Genomic DNA, 15,490 nt, shown 5'->3' on the forward strand with positions numbered 1-15,490 from the left:
GTAACTCCAAAGCTGTCTTATGCATTCATTACATATGAGTTAGTTAGTGGTAGTTCACTGAACAAGAAAGAGCCATCAGCAGGCTGCAACATCAGGAAGATATTGATTGGGTGCAGGTCAGAAGAGCAGCTCTTGTGTCAGAAAAAAATCACTCACAAGAGAGGGGAGGGAGGTCACGGTTGTGGAAGAGTGACCATAGTAGTATAAGATCAAGGTAGTGTGTGAGAGGAGAGGGAAGCCAGGAGGGTATCATTAGCAGACCACTCACTTAGTTTGACCTTTTTAAATCTCTGTGCAGCTTCCATATCAGAGTAATCTGCAGTCTGGCCTGATTGCACCAGTGGTTCAGCAAAGAAAAGTGCAGCGCAAGACTACTGTCTCAAGGGGGCTGCAACTGGTGATGTGACAACATGCTAAGAAAAGAGGTTAAGACACTGAAGATATGCAGGCAAGATGGAAAGAAGACATATACATGTTCAAAGTTATTTTAAGACGTTAGAAATAGGAGGCATACAAACAGGAGGAAAATTTAAAGTGACACCAAGGGACCACTTTTTATCATGAGGATACAGTTGCCAGAATTTTTTTATTTTTTTATATCCATTTCCTCAGGATAGGAGGGAACACTGGAAAGAGCTACGTCAACACTCCTCTCCTCGGAAAAAATAAGGGGTGACCTCAGCATGGAGATCTCCCAGGGAGATCGCCACTTCCCTCTGCCCAGACACAGCGGTGTGGTTCTCGGCCATCAAGATGGCCTTCCTCTTTAAGCTCGTGTCACCCCATGGGAGGAGGGGGTAGATGCTTTGCAGCTCAATGGAGGGTTGTCATGTGTCCTGAAGATAACACTGACAAGGAGGTGTCCCACCCACTTAAGAGTAAGTCAGGTACTGCGCTTAAAGGTGCCAAATACTGATTGTTTTTGATGCCCATGTGACAATATTAACATGTATTAATCTGAGTTATTGGGGGCATGCTGCCATTTTCGATGGAGATCAGTTGTTTTCCCTCAATTCATGTCTCACTGGATGAGAACACACGTCACAAACCAAACCAACTGCAACAAACTGTCTTCTCATTTGACCCTGAAAATTAAATCTGTTAGACTGACTAATACTTTGAAGCAGCAACAATAGTGTCTGTTTCTTTGCTGTCATAGTGTGACAATAACTAGAAAATATATATTTTCTTTCACAATGAAGCATGCACATTCCATAAGTAAACCAAGCATAGCCTAGATATGTCACTGACTTGTTTTTAGGTGAAGTTTGATATTTTCTTTTACTGGTATGGATTCTGTGACTCAAAACACATTCTACCAAAACTTCTGCATGAAAAACAATCTGCATTTTTTGGGGGATCAACAGCTGCAGGATATTAAATCATAAGATTATTTTGACAAAAACCAAAGAAATCAGTGCAGCTAAACATTTTCTCTGTATTTAATGTATAGAAAAACACATGTTACACATTACAATGTCAAAGGAATGCCTCTGGTCTTGTAGACACATGTTTGCATCTCCATACTTTTCTACTCACAACATGACATATTTTCAGTGTAAAAGCATACATATGTAACCCATCACAAGACACAATGTGCTCTATGTGGGCACATCAAAATAATATAATTATTCCTACAACCGGCAGTGAGTAAACCTCTCACATATATAACGTCATCTCTTGGTGTCATGCTTTGGCTCACACTCAAGTCTAAAGTAATGCTGTGCTGTTTTTGTGATTTGGTCTCTAATAAACACTTGGGTGTTGCACACCACAGCTGCTGCCTACACGAGAAAAGTAAAGCTATTCATTCATGTTATTTGGTCATAAAGTTGTAGCTGTCTGTGGTCTGTGCTGACGCAGCAGAATTAACAACACATGGACATGTGGTTCATTTTCACTACTAGCACTGATGCAAAGTATAGTGACAGCCCAGTATATTGTAATATATAATAAAATACCCCCCAGAAGAGTCAGGAGCTACACGTATCTGCTCTTTAAGCTCAGTAGTCCCAGCTGAAGCCTCCAGACAATGTGTGGAAATGTTCAGAACCAATAGAATAGTGAAGAATAATGTAGGCTAAAATAAGCTACACTACGCTAAACTAAGCTAAGATTTGTATTTAGTTTACAGACATGAGAGTGACATTAATCATCTCATGCAAAGTTCAGCAAAAAAAGCTATATGTTTCTCTAAAAAATAATGCATGTGTCTGAACTGTTCAGCTGATGTGACGTGAGGTTATGATTAATAATGAGACAGCAGGACTAAAACACGGAGTCAGTCAGTGGCTCAACTAAAATGATGAGGCAGCATTGTATGAAATGGAGCACTGAGCAGCCATCAGTGTGTGAGGACAACAAGAAAGAGGCAGAACACTTTAAATGTATATAAATACAATTAGATACAAAGAGATTAACAATATACTCTGCTGGTGGTATTAATATACATGGTACATCACACACACAAACGCACATACATACAGTTCAATTAAAATCCTACATACACAGTAAATGCAATGATTTCACACATTTAGTCACTGTTGTGGCTTTACAACTATAGTGACAATAATTATATGATTTCAGTATCAGCTGTTAAAATAAAACTGCTTTTTAAGTGCTTTTCAGTCAGTCAACCAGAGTTGATATTTTACAGTCTTAAAGCTTTTCTATGACTTAAGCGGATGTCTGTAAAAAAAAGGATGCAGGGTTTTCTCTTTTCATTGTCATCCAATGTCAAACTTTATGCTGATCATGCATAGAACAAGTCAGCTCTCATTCATTCATTTAAAATTTTCAAAAGATGCTGATTGAGTTTTGTGCCTTTTAGATCTGCGGTGGGTTTTCTACAGCTACCGCAGAGTATTCAGTCTCAGACATGTTGGAAGCCTCGATGAGGCGTGCTAAACCCGTCCTCGTAGAGTATTTGAAAATGAAGGCCTTCATGAGGTCATAGCGGTAGTTTCTGTTGATGAAGTTGTAGAGGATGGGGTTGAAACAGCAGTGGAGCAAGGACAGGCACTGGGTGAGATGTAAAGCCACGTAGATCACATTCTCCAGGCCACAGGTCAGTGGCACCAGGCCGAGCTGTGACAGCGCATCAGCCAGGAGGACGCCATGGTACGGTCCCCAGCAGGCCAGAAAAACCACAATGTAGGCCAGAATCACCCTGCGGCTCACGCGACGCTCCTGCTCCACCGGGGAAGACGATAAAGACGAAGAGGAGCGGGTGAAAGCTCTGGCCAGCAGGGCGTAAAACACCGCAATGACAGGGAAGGGGAGAACAAAGCCCAGCAGGATGAAACTCAGCTGCACTCCCACCATCCACTCCCGGGGGCTGTCCTCTGGATACACAGGCCGGCACAGCATGGTGTCCCCATGGGTTGACTTCACAGTACGCAGGAAGTAGGTGTCTGGCAAGGAGGCCACCAGAGCCAGAAGCCACACCCCTACACACGCACCACGGCGGATCAACTTCCTGCGCGCGCCTCCCTCTTCTCCGTGCTTTGTCACACATAGGTAGCGGTCCACACTCATGCAGGCCAGGAAGAAGATGCTGCCAAAGAGGTTGACGGAGAACAGCAGGTGTGTGAGTTTACATGCCACTTCCCCAAAGGGCCAGTGGCCATGCTGGGCCAGTGAACTCACCCACACAGGCAGAGTGGCGCACACACACAGATCTGCAACTGCCAGGTGAGCTATGTACGTGTGCGTCTCGTGGCGAGGGGTGGAGTCTCTTTGTGCACGGATGTTTACCCAGAGCACCAGAGCGTTCGCAGCCAGACCGATGACAAAGATGAACGTGTAGAGGACACACATTGAGTACAGCAGAGCGCTGCGGTTGAACGTAGTGGCACACACCATTGTGCCCACACTTGATATGTTGCTAAATGTTTCAGAGAAGTTGAATTCCCCAAGCGTCTCCCACAGGTCCTCCAGATCGCTGGTGCTTATACTCATTTTTCGGCACTGGAAGAGGACCACAGACCACTGGGAGGTAACACACACCACCTCTGACTGGGATAGATCCTGTAAAAACAAGACATTAACTTATCATTTGTTGTAACATACATTCATCTTGATAAAATTCCAGCCTCTAAACGCTCGCAGTTTTTTATGTAACCTTGTGGTATCATATTTAAGAAGCGATATGGTGTTGCATAAAGCACGGCTTATTTGACTCATGTGGACTGAATGAGCTAATAAAACATAAACCCAGTTGCGGTATGCCACCAGATCCTGAAGAATCTTAATGCGGTTAACTTGTTAAAACACTGCTTTCATGAGTTAATAGAGGCTCTCTGTTATCGTGTCACAAACACTGGAGTTTTCTGTGATTGATGTGCAGTCAGGGGGCACCACAATAAATGTTTACATTAGCTCCACTAGCAGAGAGTGCAGATTAGACATAAGGAAGTGGGATCGAGAAATCCAAACAGGGTGTATTTCCGGAGTGTTCCAGGCATTCCAAGATAAAGCACTGGTCAGGGTGGGAAATCTGATGCCACTTTAAATAAACTTTTCCTTTAACGTGCTTGTTATTTAAGAAAAAACAAATCCTATGTTTCTTTTTCTGCTCATGAAGAAGGCAATGAGAGGGCAAGAGATCAGCTGTCACCACTCAGATGATCAAAGAAAAAGGCTGTGCAAAACCTGCAATACGTCATTTTACAACATCTGATTCTCATAACACAGGAACACATGCACACAATTTCAAATACAGGGTAGATATGCAGACATTAAAATTAATGAAACGGTATGGAGCAGTACAGAAGTAGTAGTTTGGAGCCCCTTGGCATGCCAATAACCTGCCATGATCCTGTTAAACCTGATGAAACGTTCACCTCTGAAAGGCCTACATTCATAGTATTTTTGTTTTGCTGTGATGTCTCTCTCAGTTAACTGTCAGCTTGCCACAGTGTGAACGATCAGAGGTGAAAGGTGATAGATCAAAACCAGAACACGAGTGACTTAACCCCACTGGTGCCCCTAACTGACTTCTACGCCCACAGAGTGAATTGTGTGCAGAAATCAGCGGGAGGCTTGACGCCTGCAAAACAGTCCAGCAATGGTTTAAAACGAGGGTCACCGACGACTGGGTGACACAGCACACCAGAGAGCAGTGAAATGTGACCGCGTCAGACATCTGTCTGCGTAGGAGACTTGCGCTGTACAGAGGATAATTGGCACAAAGTCACAGAGGATGATGAAAGAAAAAAGCCAAGGTGAAAATAAGTATAAACAAAGAACACCTGGAACATATTAGGATGTGCAGCTGTCTCATGAGGGTCATGTCTGCACTCACTTTGTGTATTTCCATTTTACACCTCTGCTACACCACATTTCAGGTCATAGTTCATAGTTATAGATTAAACTAGCCAGGATGTAAAGTAGATAAAAAAATTCTGTTCTGATCATCTACCAATGATAACAATCAAAGGATGTAGGGACTGGGTTTAGATGATATTACAAAATACTGTGAGATGAAACAAATATATAACTCACTGGAGATTTTGTGATACTGATAATTTTGCTCTTTTTTATTTTATCTGAGTGTTCTTGGCATTGGAGGCAATGTTGGAAAATATTGAGCATAACTGCTTTATTTGTTTTTTATTAGATTTTAGATTTTTATTAGATTTTTTTTTATTAGATTTTTGTATCAATACCTACAAAATTTATTTCAGATATCTAGCCAAAAACAGCCATTCAAATCTGGTTAATGTATCTGTTAAAAGCTCATGATATAAAATCACTTACTGCAATCTAACATGGGCCAATGTTGGATTTATTTTTTTTTTATTATTATTTTTTTTTTTTTTTTTACTAATTTAAAAATGAGGATTTAGCCTAAGGGATTTTTTTTTTAATGTTTGGAATTGCTACTTTTATACATCAATTAATCTCAGTACGATTTATGCCACTACCTGTGATAACGCTGTTTAAAGAGATGTCAGATACCTCACTCATTTTTACTTTGAATTACTTTGAGACCAGGCAGTGCCATTCATTCTAATGGAGGGATTTGCTAAACAGAGATAATCCCTCACAATGGTTTGTCTAATTCTGTTATATTATATGGAAAAGACCTGGAGGTGCCAGGTAGCCCCACAGGCTTCAAGCTAATTAACCTTTTAACACACACCCCAACAGATAACACATACAGTGCAAGAAGCCCATCTCTCCCGCTCTCTGACTGGATCTCCCCGTGTCTCTTCTGTCCCCTTGTTTAGCCCGCTACAGCATCCAGTTACAAATTAGGCGAAAGCCTCTTTTGTTTCCCAATACACAGAAAATAAAAGCGATTGAAGGCCATTTTTATGTGCAAATGCTGACGTGCAGGTGCAACATGTTTGTCAGAAGTTTATCCTGTCAGTCTTGATCTGCAGGCTTTGCCATGGCATCAAATCGTCACCCATTTATGACTGGACATAATGTTTCCGCGTAGATTAACAGAAAAAGTGTTGTTTTGTGCGTCATTACGCACAAACACAAAATCCAACGAAAGATCCCAGACTGGTGGTGACGGCAATCACATACAATGTCATTGTTGCCATTGTTGATTTATATCAGACTGGAAACAAACTTCTGTTATCAGATTTGGGCTGCGTATACAGAAGCCTGACTGACTTTGAGTTTGAAGAGGCAAATAAACAGATTGGCAAAGATTCGTTGGAGAGCAAGAAAAGTGTTTTTAATGTTATTAAACAAGTACTTTCTCTTTCCGTTCAAGTTTTAGTATTTAGGACCGATTCTACGCCGTGTTAGTATCTCTAACAATAAATAGTAAATAAAACAGTTAAAATGTATTTCTTTAAACTACTAAATAGTTTGTTATGAGAGTTAAGTAGTGAACATCGTATATCGAGCATCACATGGACCTTCAAAGAGGTGTTAGAATGCCAAAAAACTACACTTTTTCTCCCCAACGACAGCTCCTCCAAGCGACTTACCTGTTTTGTCTTTCTCCCTCTGAAATCTGAAATTGGCTTGCGGTTAGATTTGATGTTGAAGTATAACTTCAGCCCCACAGCAGGAAACTTGTGTGTGCTTTCCTCCGTCTCCTTAGATGAATGTGAATCTGTTCCTTGTTCTGCACTTGCTGATACTCTGAAGGGCTACGCCTCCAAGGCTGGTCCTACCAGCAATGCGTATTGACATGGCATCACATCAGGCGTTCAATAAACCGTCAGACAGCTCTTTCGGTTTCGGCCACAGAATGAAAAACCGCCGAATTTCCTGCTTACAACGCCCCGTATATTTAATACAACATTTAATGTTGCATTTCTAAACGTTATTCATCAGGCAAATTATTTATGGCATGCAGGTCTATTCATGTCCTTCATGCCTGAATAATGTTTTGTGAATTTATTCTTGTGTGAGCCAAACCAAACGTCTTATGTATACTGCTTTTTTTTTTTTTTTTTTTAAATGTCTATCATGTAGCAGGAATCCAATAATATTGCATGGAAACTGAAGAAATATTAAAATGTATATACATACCCTATTAAAATGTTGCATGCAACATTAAGCTTTAACCTGCTTTTGTTCTGGCATGCAGGCTATAGCCAACTTTTTTTTAATTCTAAACTTAGTATGCAGCACAATATTTCATATATTTCTGACAAGTATCTGCAGGCATGTTTAGTGCTTTTTGTTTATTTTTTGTTTTATGATTTTCTTTTCCTGATGTTTACTATGTTGTATGTTAAATTCAAGTTTTTGTAAGGAATACAAGTCTAAAATAATATGCAATAGGCATATAGTCTGATTGTGAAATCAGTAGAAAAGTGGATATAATCAAAAAGAACATTCTATTATCGTAGGATTTCCGATTTACATTAAGTCTCTTAGCATTTTAAATGACACTGGATTTTTATAAAATAATGCAAACCTGTAAACCCCTACATGCAGGTAATATGTATAATATGCATAATAGCCTATGCAACACACATAAACCATTCAAGTTCAACTCCTCGTACTCCCTACAGCACACCACCCCAATTACCTAAATATGAAAGCAAAGTTTCAGACATTGGTAAACCACATCCACTGACTTCAGCTTCCACCCAAAACCAACAGAGGTTAAACCCAACGATCAAGACCACAGAGGTAACTGAAAACACCCTCTGAATAACGAACAAAACCGAAAACCAGAGGCATGATTTGGCTCACATTCTCATCTGATCAAGGAAGGTTTTCTGAATTTTAATAATTAATGTTATCCTTGTTCTGAAAACTGAACTACGACATCAGCTGCAGGAGCTTTGTTGTTTCATTGTCTTTTGAGCCTTATTCAGTCTCATTTCAGGAAGAGTCTTTGGAAGCAGGACAAAGCTGTGTGGGAAGCTCATGTGTTTACTGAAAGCAGCTGAAAGCTCACCTGCAACTCTGGTGGCCTCAGTTGCTCCCAACCAGGGCAATTAACCCCAAGTTCAATACAAAGAGAGGATCACAAAAAAGTAGAAAGTGTGGAATTATATTTAAGGAATGCACTGATAGATGATGTTTGCCTTGTTAAAGCATGATAATATACCTTGATCAAGGTCAGAGGAAAATAACTATTTTTGAGTCATGTTTGACGAGCAAAGTATTGACTTAACCAGGTACAATGTGTCAAGCATGTTTCCTTATGAAAACCATATCGTTGACTTGCACAGGTCACCCAACTAAAGTTTATTATGACTGTAAGTCTTGAATTCAGTGATGAAATGCAGCCAGCAGGCTACTCTGACCTCATTAAAGAGCAAAGAAGTGAAGTCAGTTTCAATGAGGCTTTAAAGAGAGCTCCCACTACGCACGCATACCCATTGTCCTCCATATCAGAAGCATCAGGGGGGATTTGTAAGCCTTTCTGATAAGCATCCGTAGCCCACAGACTGCTGCCAACCTCTGTTCTACAGTCCTCATTCACATGAAGGCCTGAGTGGGAACAGCAGGGATGTGTGTGTGTGTGTGTGTGTGTGTGTGTGTGTGTGTGTGTGTGTGTGTGTGTGTGTGTGTGTGTGTGTGTGTGTGTGTGGTGTTTGAGAAAAGAGCATTGGTTACCATATACTTTCCACTGGCAAAAAATACACTCAATAAGAATCTAACTAGAATCAGATTGAATAGGATTACTTCAGATACATTTTGAATGATGCAAAATCCCGGACACAAACATAAACAAACAACAATAAGGTAAAACCAAACACCTTTTAATGTGTCAGCGAAAATGAAATTAAGTTACACAAAAAGAGTAGCTTTGCCAAAAAGAATAGCTTATCAACTAAAATTGTATGACACAGTACGTTTGTGATGGCTTTACGATTTGTTTTGGCTGCCCCCTAGTAGAAGAATAGCAGATACTTTAGCTTTAATAATTCTATAATTCCATTTTGTTTAAAGTCATCCTTCCCTTGAAAATAATCATGGAATATATATGACAACTAATGAATATCTTACAATTCTGCAAGAATACTGACAAGTTTTTATTTTCTTCATATGAATCTAAAATTGAAAGATCGAGGGTATCTTGTGCCGTGAAAACTTTAAAGCTCTTTTGTAGATAACTTTGTCAGGCTGTAATTTAGTCAAATCCACTTGTAAAATCCACTCCTTGGTTGCTGACTTTTGTTCTGTTTGTGTGTTCTGTTTGTGTGTTTACCCTCAAAACAAGACATCCAGAGTTATCTGTCACTATAAAGAGTTATTATTTTCTATCATTCAAGTAAAATGTAGGGGAATGAATTGGGCTACTCTCCTCTAAATGTATTTTAGACAAGGCCAAGTTTACAACAAACGGGAGATAAGGATATCAAAAGGGATTGGCAACTACAAGAAACGGAAACAGGGTTGCAAAAACTTAAAAGAGAGGGTGGGTGTAGTTGTGGATGAGAAAAGCAAAGAGAAAGTTTGCAAGAGTTTTAAACGACTGCTACTTCTATTGTTGTCTAGTTCTGTGTCATGGTGGTGGGTCTGAGAGACAGTCTATTTTCGTGCAAATGTCTATTCAGAGGGTCCCCCTCAAACTTTCTCAACCACATTGTTATTAGTCAAGCTCCCCTCCTGCTCAGAGGCTCCCTCCTGCATTTTTTTCTGCTCCCTCACATTCCTGCTTATTCCCTGCTCTAACCTCACTCATTTTTCACTTAATTACGTATTCATTTATAATTACCTGTCAAACAGAGAAGGGTTTGCGTGAGTGAAGCTGAAAGCAGCATGCACGAGGAGTGGATTGAGCTTGTCAAGGAGTGTGTGAACATGGGGGAGACCACTGGAACCTTTTAAAACAATTCAACGGACAAAAGGTTGAAAGCCATTTGATAAATTGGCTTCCAATTTTTTAGTGAGTGAGACAGTTTTTTCCTCATTGCTCAGATTCTCAGCACTCTAGATGAGGTGATCTTTTGTGTCTCTCCGGGATCTGTTCATGCAGGTGCATGTTTGGCAGGAAGACTGCGTCCCTGTCAGGGAAATGTAGCAATCAAGGCATTCCTCACATTGACAGAGCATCCCTTACACCAGCTCATGAATGTCAGTGAAACCTGAGAGCTGCTCAGATGTCAAACATGCACCAAAAAAGAAAAAAAAGGTGAAAATATATCAAAGAAGCTTTGTGTTAAACAGAGATGTGAAATAGATTTTACACTTCCATTAAACGATTTTTCTGGCCACTTGGGGGCAGTAAAACAGGCAGCCCTGGAATATTATAAGCTTTTACGATAATATGGAAAACATATTAGCAAACAATGGACTCTTTAAACACCCAACACAAAGAGAGCAGGCCCTGACCACCTGGGAAATGTATCCTGTACTTACTCTCCTTTTTGCTTTACACCAACTCCTGAGGGAAATATTCAGCTAAATGCTCTGCTATGTTTACCTGCTAGTTACGAACTGTCTGTGGGCTTAAAATGGCTTGTTTGGAGCTTTTTCACTGAAAAGAGATGCGTCATGTGGATGGAAACAAAGCTGATGAGAGCAGTAAGAGTGAACTAAATTGTGGGGTGAAAAAACCAATACAATCAGCTGAAAGATCCTAAAACACTATAAAAATCTAAAGGGAACTGTAATTTTAACTAATTTTCTGTGGATTCATCACACGGAGACTGTTCACATTTCATGAAATGAACAGACCCCATTTTCTATTAGAAGAGTATCGTACAGCAGCTTTAATCTTTTCCATTGTTTTCCACTTGTTGTTTGGAAGCGCTTTCTCTTTGCTCTCCCTCTATCTCTTTCTTTTTCATACCTCATTGAATCTGTCAGTGCCTTCAAGCTTTGCCGTGGACCATGACGGCCTACAGCTCATATAGTCCATTTACTTTGTCTATCATCTCTGTAACTCAGATCAAAAAAACAAGTTCTGCTTTACTCTGTTCACCCTCACCCTTTCTCTACTTTTGCACACATACACCAACATACACATTCATGTTCAATAATATGTGTCAGGTCACTGGGATCATGAAGAAGATGGGTAATAGCTGAGAAAAAGCCTTGCTCCAGGGGACAGTGTCCAGTATGGATTAGTGAATGACAGAATCTGTTCACAGGCTGCATGAGAAGGTGTTCTTCGAACTGCGTACCCCGGGGTCTGGAGCTCGAATCTAGTAATTCAATCCTGACAATCCTGATATGTGCTTTTCTAACACACCGTCTTTCCATGCTGCTGACACAGGGTTCACAGATATGGTGGGTAACTTTCACCCCTATTGTCCTGTCACCCTAAATGACAAATGGACCATCAGCACAGCTGGAATGCAGTGGTGTTTTGGAGAAGCCTGCAGCAATAGCTTCACCAACTACACTACCCGTTGGTGTCTCGCAGGAATATGGCTGTACATGAAGGCCTCAGTGCTGACGTATTGCTACGAAGATCAAGTTCAGCTCAAGTTTGAAACTTTTTAAGTTGTGTCAACATTCTCATTTAACATAGACAAGGTGACATTTCAATTGCAAATGTGAAATGTCAAGTTTTTTTTAACAGCATGAGCACTGAAGGAAAACCAAACACTGCGGGCTTTATTGGGTATAAACACAATTCCATTGCGTTCAAACAAGTTAATGGAATAAATAGTCCAGATAAACATGTTAGCCGAATGAAGCCTGACTCAGTTTATTGGAAAAAGATCTAAATGGCGATACATTGTAAATATCATGTCCTTTAAAAAGAAATGCCCCTGCAGCAGTAAATGATTGATCAAAATCACACAACCAAACTGCGATGGAAAATTACTGCAAGCCATTTTTCTCCAGTCCAGGTGGTTTCCATTCAAGGCCTCGCCACCAATCGCACACACATAAGCGAACGCTGCACTGCAGGGAGATTACCAGGATGTGGCGAGCCATGCAGCATCTGGAGTAGAGCCCCGTTTGCCTCGAGCTCCTAGTGAGGGGCAGTCGCACTAGCACTCCCATTCATCTACTCTTTCTCATAGTTTCATCTATAACTCTGCTCCTAGTTACAGATATTAAACACAGACTAAAACATATGCAGCCATTTGTAGTCTTTCATTGTTCATACCGATGTGTGACAGTGGCAGAAATATCCGAGGGAGATAGAAAGAAGGTAGAAATGAAAGAGAAGTCATAATCGGAGCGAAGGATGAAACAGGAGTGAGCGACAGGATGTGCTGTGTTCACCATGTGTCTGTTTCTCCCATCACTCTGCAGCATGTGGTGGAGATAGTAGAGATCTGCTTTTCATTACAATATAGAAAAGGGTTTAAAGAGGAGCCTATCGGCTGACTGCAGTCTTAACCCTGTCACTCTGATGCCCCTAACCACCAAAAGCCCTCCGTGAACCTCCCTGCAGCCACACTCAACCTTGGCTTGTAAATACGAAACAGCTTTGCTGCCTCACGTCAGCCTCACAGTACCAGGCACCCCATACATCAGAGCCTGAATGGAAGCCGAGAGCGTGATGTTCATCCATTCATCAAAACCACGATAGCAGGCAGGCCCTCTGTGGAAGTTACAAAGTTGCAAAGCGCAGGCTTGCCTGAGTCCCGTCACTGCCAGCCGAGCTGAGTAAAGTGCTTGTCAGGAGTTTAATTTGTGTTCATATGTGGTGAACTACAGTCCAATCCCCCCGAGAAATACTCCGCAGTGAACATTCGAATCCCCACTGAGCAAAAGATGTGTGAAAAGTCCCATTGTGGTAAAAGTTTCCTGTGTATTTTCACATCGGTGAGAGGAGAAGAGTAACACAAAAGAAGGATGGAAATGAGGATAAAATGAACAACGGATGAAAGACACATCCTGCAGAGGTTCATGAAAAGAGGAAGGAGGTGGTGTTTGTTGTTATTTTTTCACCCGTGTTTTTCCCTTCTTATATGGACTTTGTATAGAACTCCTTGGCTCCATTTGTGGTCGTGTTCCTCCACAGCTGTTGTAATCAACCCTCTTTATATATTTTGTCCAACCAGCTGTTCAGACTGTGATCATAAGCATCCAGCTTTAGAGGCCTGAGAGGTTTATCTTTGATGCACACACAAATACACACACACGTGTGTACTCATACAAGTAGTTAAGCCCTAAATTTATGAAAAAATAAAACCATCAAAATGCTTTATTTCCCATCATGCCGAAGGAGGATCGAGCTGAAATATGTTGTCTACTGTGCCAGGTATGCAGTCCATTTAACGGCAAGTTATTCCCTAAAAAAAAAAAAAATCTATTTTAACAATGTGGTATATTTGATGAAGAGAAATGTAAAGAAGCGTTTTCTCAGACAGATTTTTTTTCTTTAACAACACTGTGGGAATAGATTGGAATGGAAGTTGGAAGAACAACTTGATTTAAGACGATACTTTGGGGGATGATTGTGCTCAGATGTCAGTGTGAATTCCTCCGTTCCATAATGATGGGGAACATACAATGGGCACTCTGTGACTCAAAGGTAAAGGGCGTAGTTGGAAAGTTAGCAACAGTAGTTCTTCATTACAAACCTTTCCTGCTGCCAATCTTAATAGAGCTGTCCTGAAGTGTGCCTCACCTTCCTCATGATCCTTCATCCACTCTTACACACAGGCAAAGTTCAAGAAGCTGCATTTTTTTTTTTTTTTTTGAGGCATGATTGATTGGTTTTTAATGAGACCCCTGAAAGAGTGAGAGGATGGATGATATAAATGATTTGCCTTACAATCTCTCTTTTTCTCTCTTTCTTGCTCTCCCTGTCTGTTGTGGGTCATAGTATTTAATGGTTGGCCTGTCGTTAACCCTGTGACATCTGGTGCAAACACAGCAGTCGATTTATGGCCTAATCAAAACACCCAAAAGTCAACGAAGTACAATTAATCACATCTGGTTCACAGCAGTCCAAGATTAAGAAGAGATGTTTTATGCCATATATATTTTTTTTTTAATCATATTTACAATTCTTTAAAAAGAAGTTTGACATATGAAAATTACACTTAGTCACTCTCATTATGCAGCAGAATTAGCAGCTGGTTAGCGTAGCTAAGCACAACGACTGTAAATAAAAGGAAATAATAAACCTGCATCTGTTCAAAGGATACAAAATTGGCATATTGGTTATTGTGAATGCATTAACATATTATGTTTATGATGTTACAAAGCCTTTTATATTAATTATTGTTATCCATCACCTGCAACCCTCTCTAACTGACATGATGACACAAGTAGGTGCAGCTAGGATAGTGTACTATATGATACAGGTCATTGGTGGAATCTACAGCAATATTGCACATTGCTTTCTGACATTAAAAATACTTCACAAAATGTCAAACTGTATTCCCAGGCCAAAGTTATTAAAACATGGGGAAAAGATGAGAAGTCAGAGAAGTCCACTAGATCTCAGACTTCATCTTCAACATTAGTTTCCTGTTTTATCTGAATAAATGTGTCCATTTGAGCTTTTAGTAAAGCAGGATTGTTTTTCCGGAGACTCTTTTCCATGCCTGGTACAAGACGGTGCCCATTTCCTCCCATTGAACCAGCCAAAAATGGCCTTCCCTGCAGCCAGGGTGGGAGAACTGGGATGGACAATGGGAGAGCAGGATGGACATCAAATCAGACAGTGTGGTATAGCCCTTACATACATAAACACTTTATGCCCACAAACCCGGCCATTTTAACGCCAACATTATGGATTTCTGTCTGGGGCAATAATGTCTATAGAAATAGTGCTTCTCAAAATGTTCTGGTTATAACCATGTTAATGATAGAGTATACATCTGCTGATGCAAATATTTTAATTATAAAGATGAAGCAAATTAGCACATAATGACTCGCACATTTGAAACACTAGAGTCAAGAAATCGTTCAACCACAGTCATCTCCGTCTCGTTTAATGTGGTAAAAGAGAGATTAGCTAAGAAGTCTTGTCAAGTCTTAGCGCCATATTTAATGAATTAAATATCTCACACAGGTCAGTAGTTAACTCAGGATCACTAAATTTCTTCTCTGTTTTCTGACAACAACAGAAGGACAGGATCTGGAAATGTTGTGGCCACAGAGACAGGTGATTATGAGACCGAACCTGACGCAA

General features: G+C 40.5%; 1 protein-coding gene across 1 annotated transcript; it reads right to left on the minus strand.

Moving 5' to 3' along the window:
* Nucleotides 1-1,418: 1,418 nt before the first annotated feature.
* On the minus strand, nucleotides 1,419-7,059 carry ackr3a (atypical chemokine receptor 3a). Its single transcript, XM_069153974.1, has 2 exons — nucleotides 6,954-7,059; nucleotides 1,419-4,029 (listed from the first exon to the last, which is right to left on the minus strand). The coding sequence occupies exon 2, from the start codon at nucleotides 3,958-3,960 to the stop codon at nucleotides 2,827-2,829; it is 1,134 nt and encodes a 377-aa protein (XP_069010075.1). The 5' UTR covers nucleotides 3,961-4,029; nucleotides 6,954-7,059; the 3' UTR covers nucleotides 1,419-2,826.
* Between the last annotated feature and the right edge of the window lie 8,431 nt (nucleotides 7,060-15,490).

Source organism: Embiotoca jacksoni, unplaced genomic scaffold (assembly GCF_022577435.1).
Source record: "Embiotoca jacksoni isolate LCO1_2020_lvr unplaced genomic scaffold, fEmbJac1.0.p SCAF_2, whole genome shotgun sequence".
Classification (NCBI taxonomy): Eukaryota; Metazoa; Chordata; class Actinopteri; family Embiotocidae; genus Embiotoca; species Embiotoca jacksoni.

Bases quoted from the DNA above. Each gene is read 5' to 3' on its own strand.
- ackr3a (XM_069153974.1), bottom strand. From the start codon at position 3,960: ATGAGTATAAGCACCAGCGATCTGGAGGACCTGTGGGAGACGCTTGGG.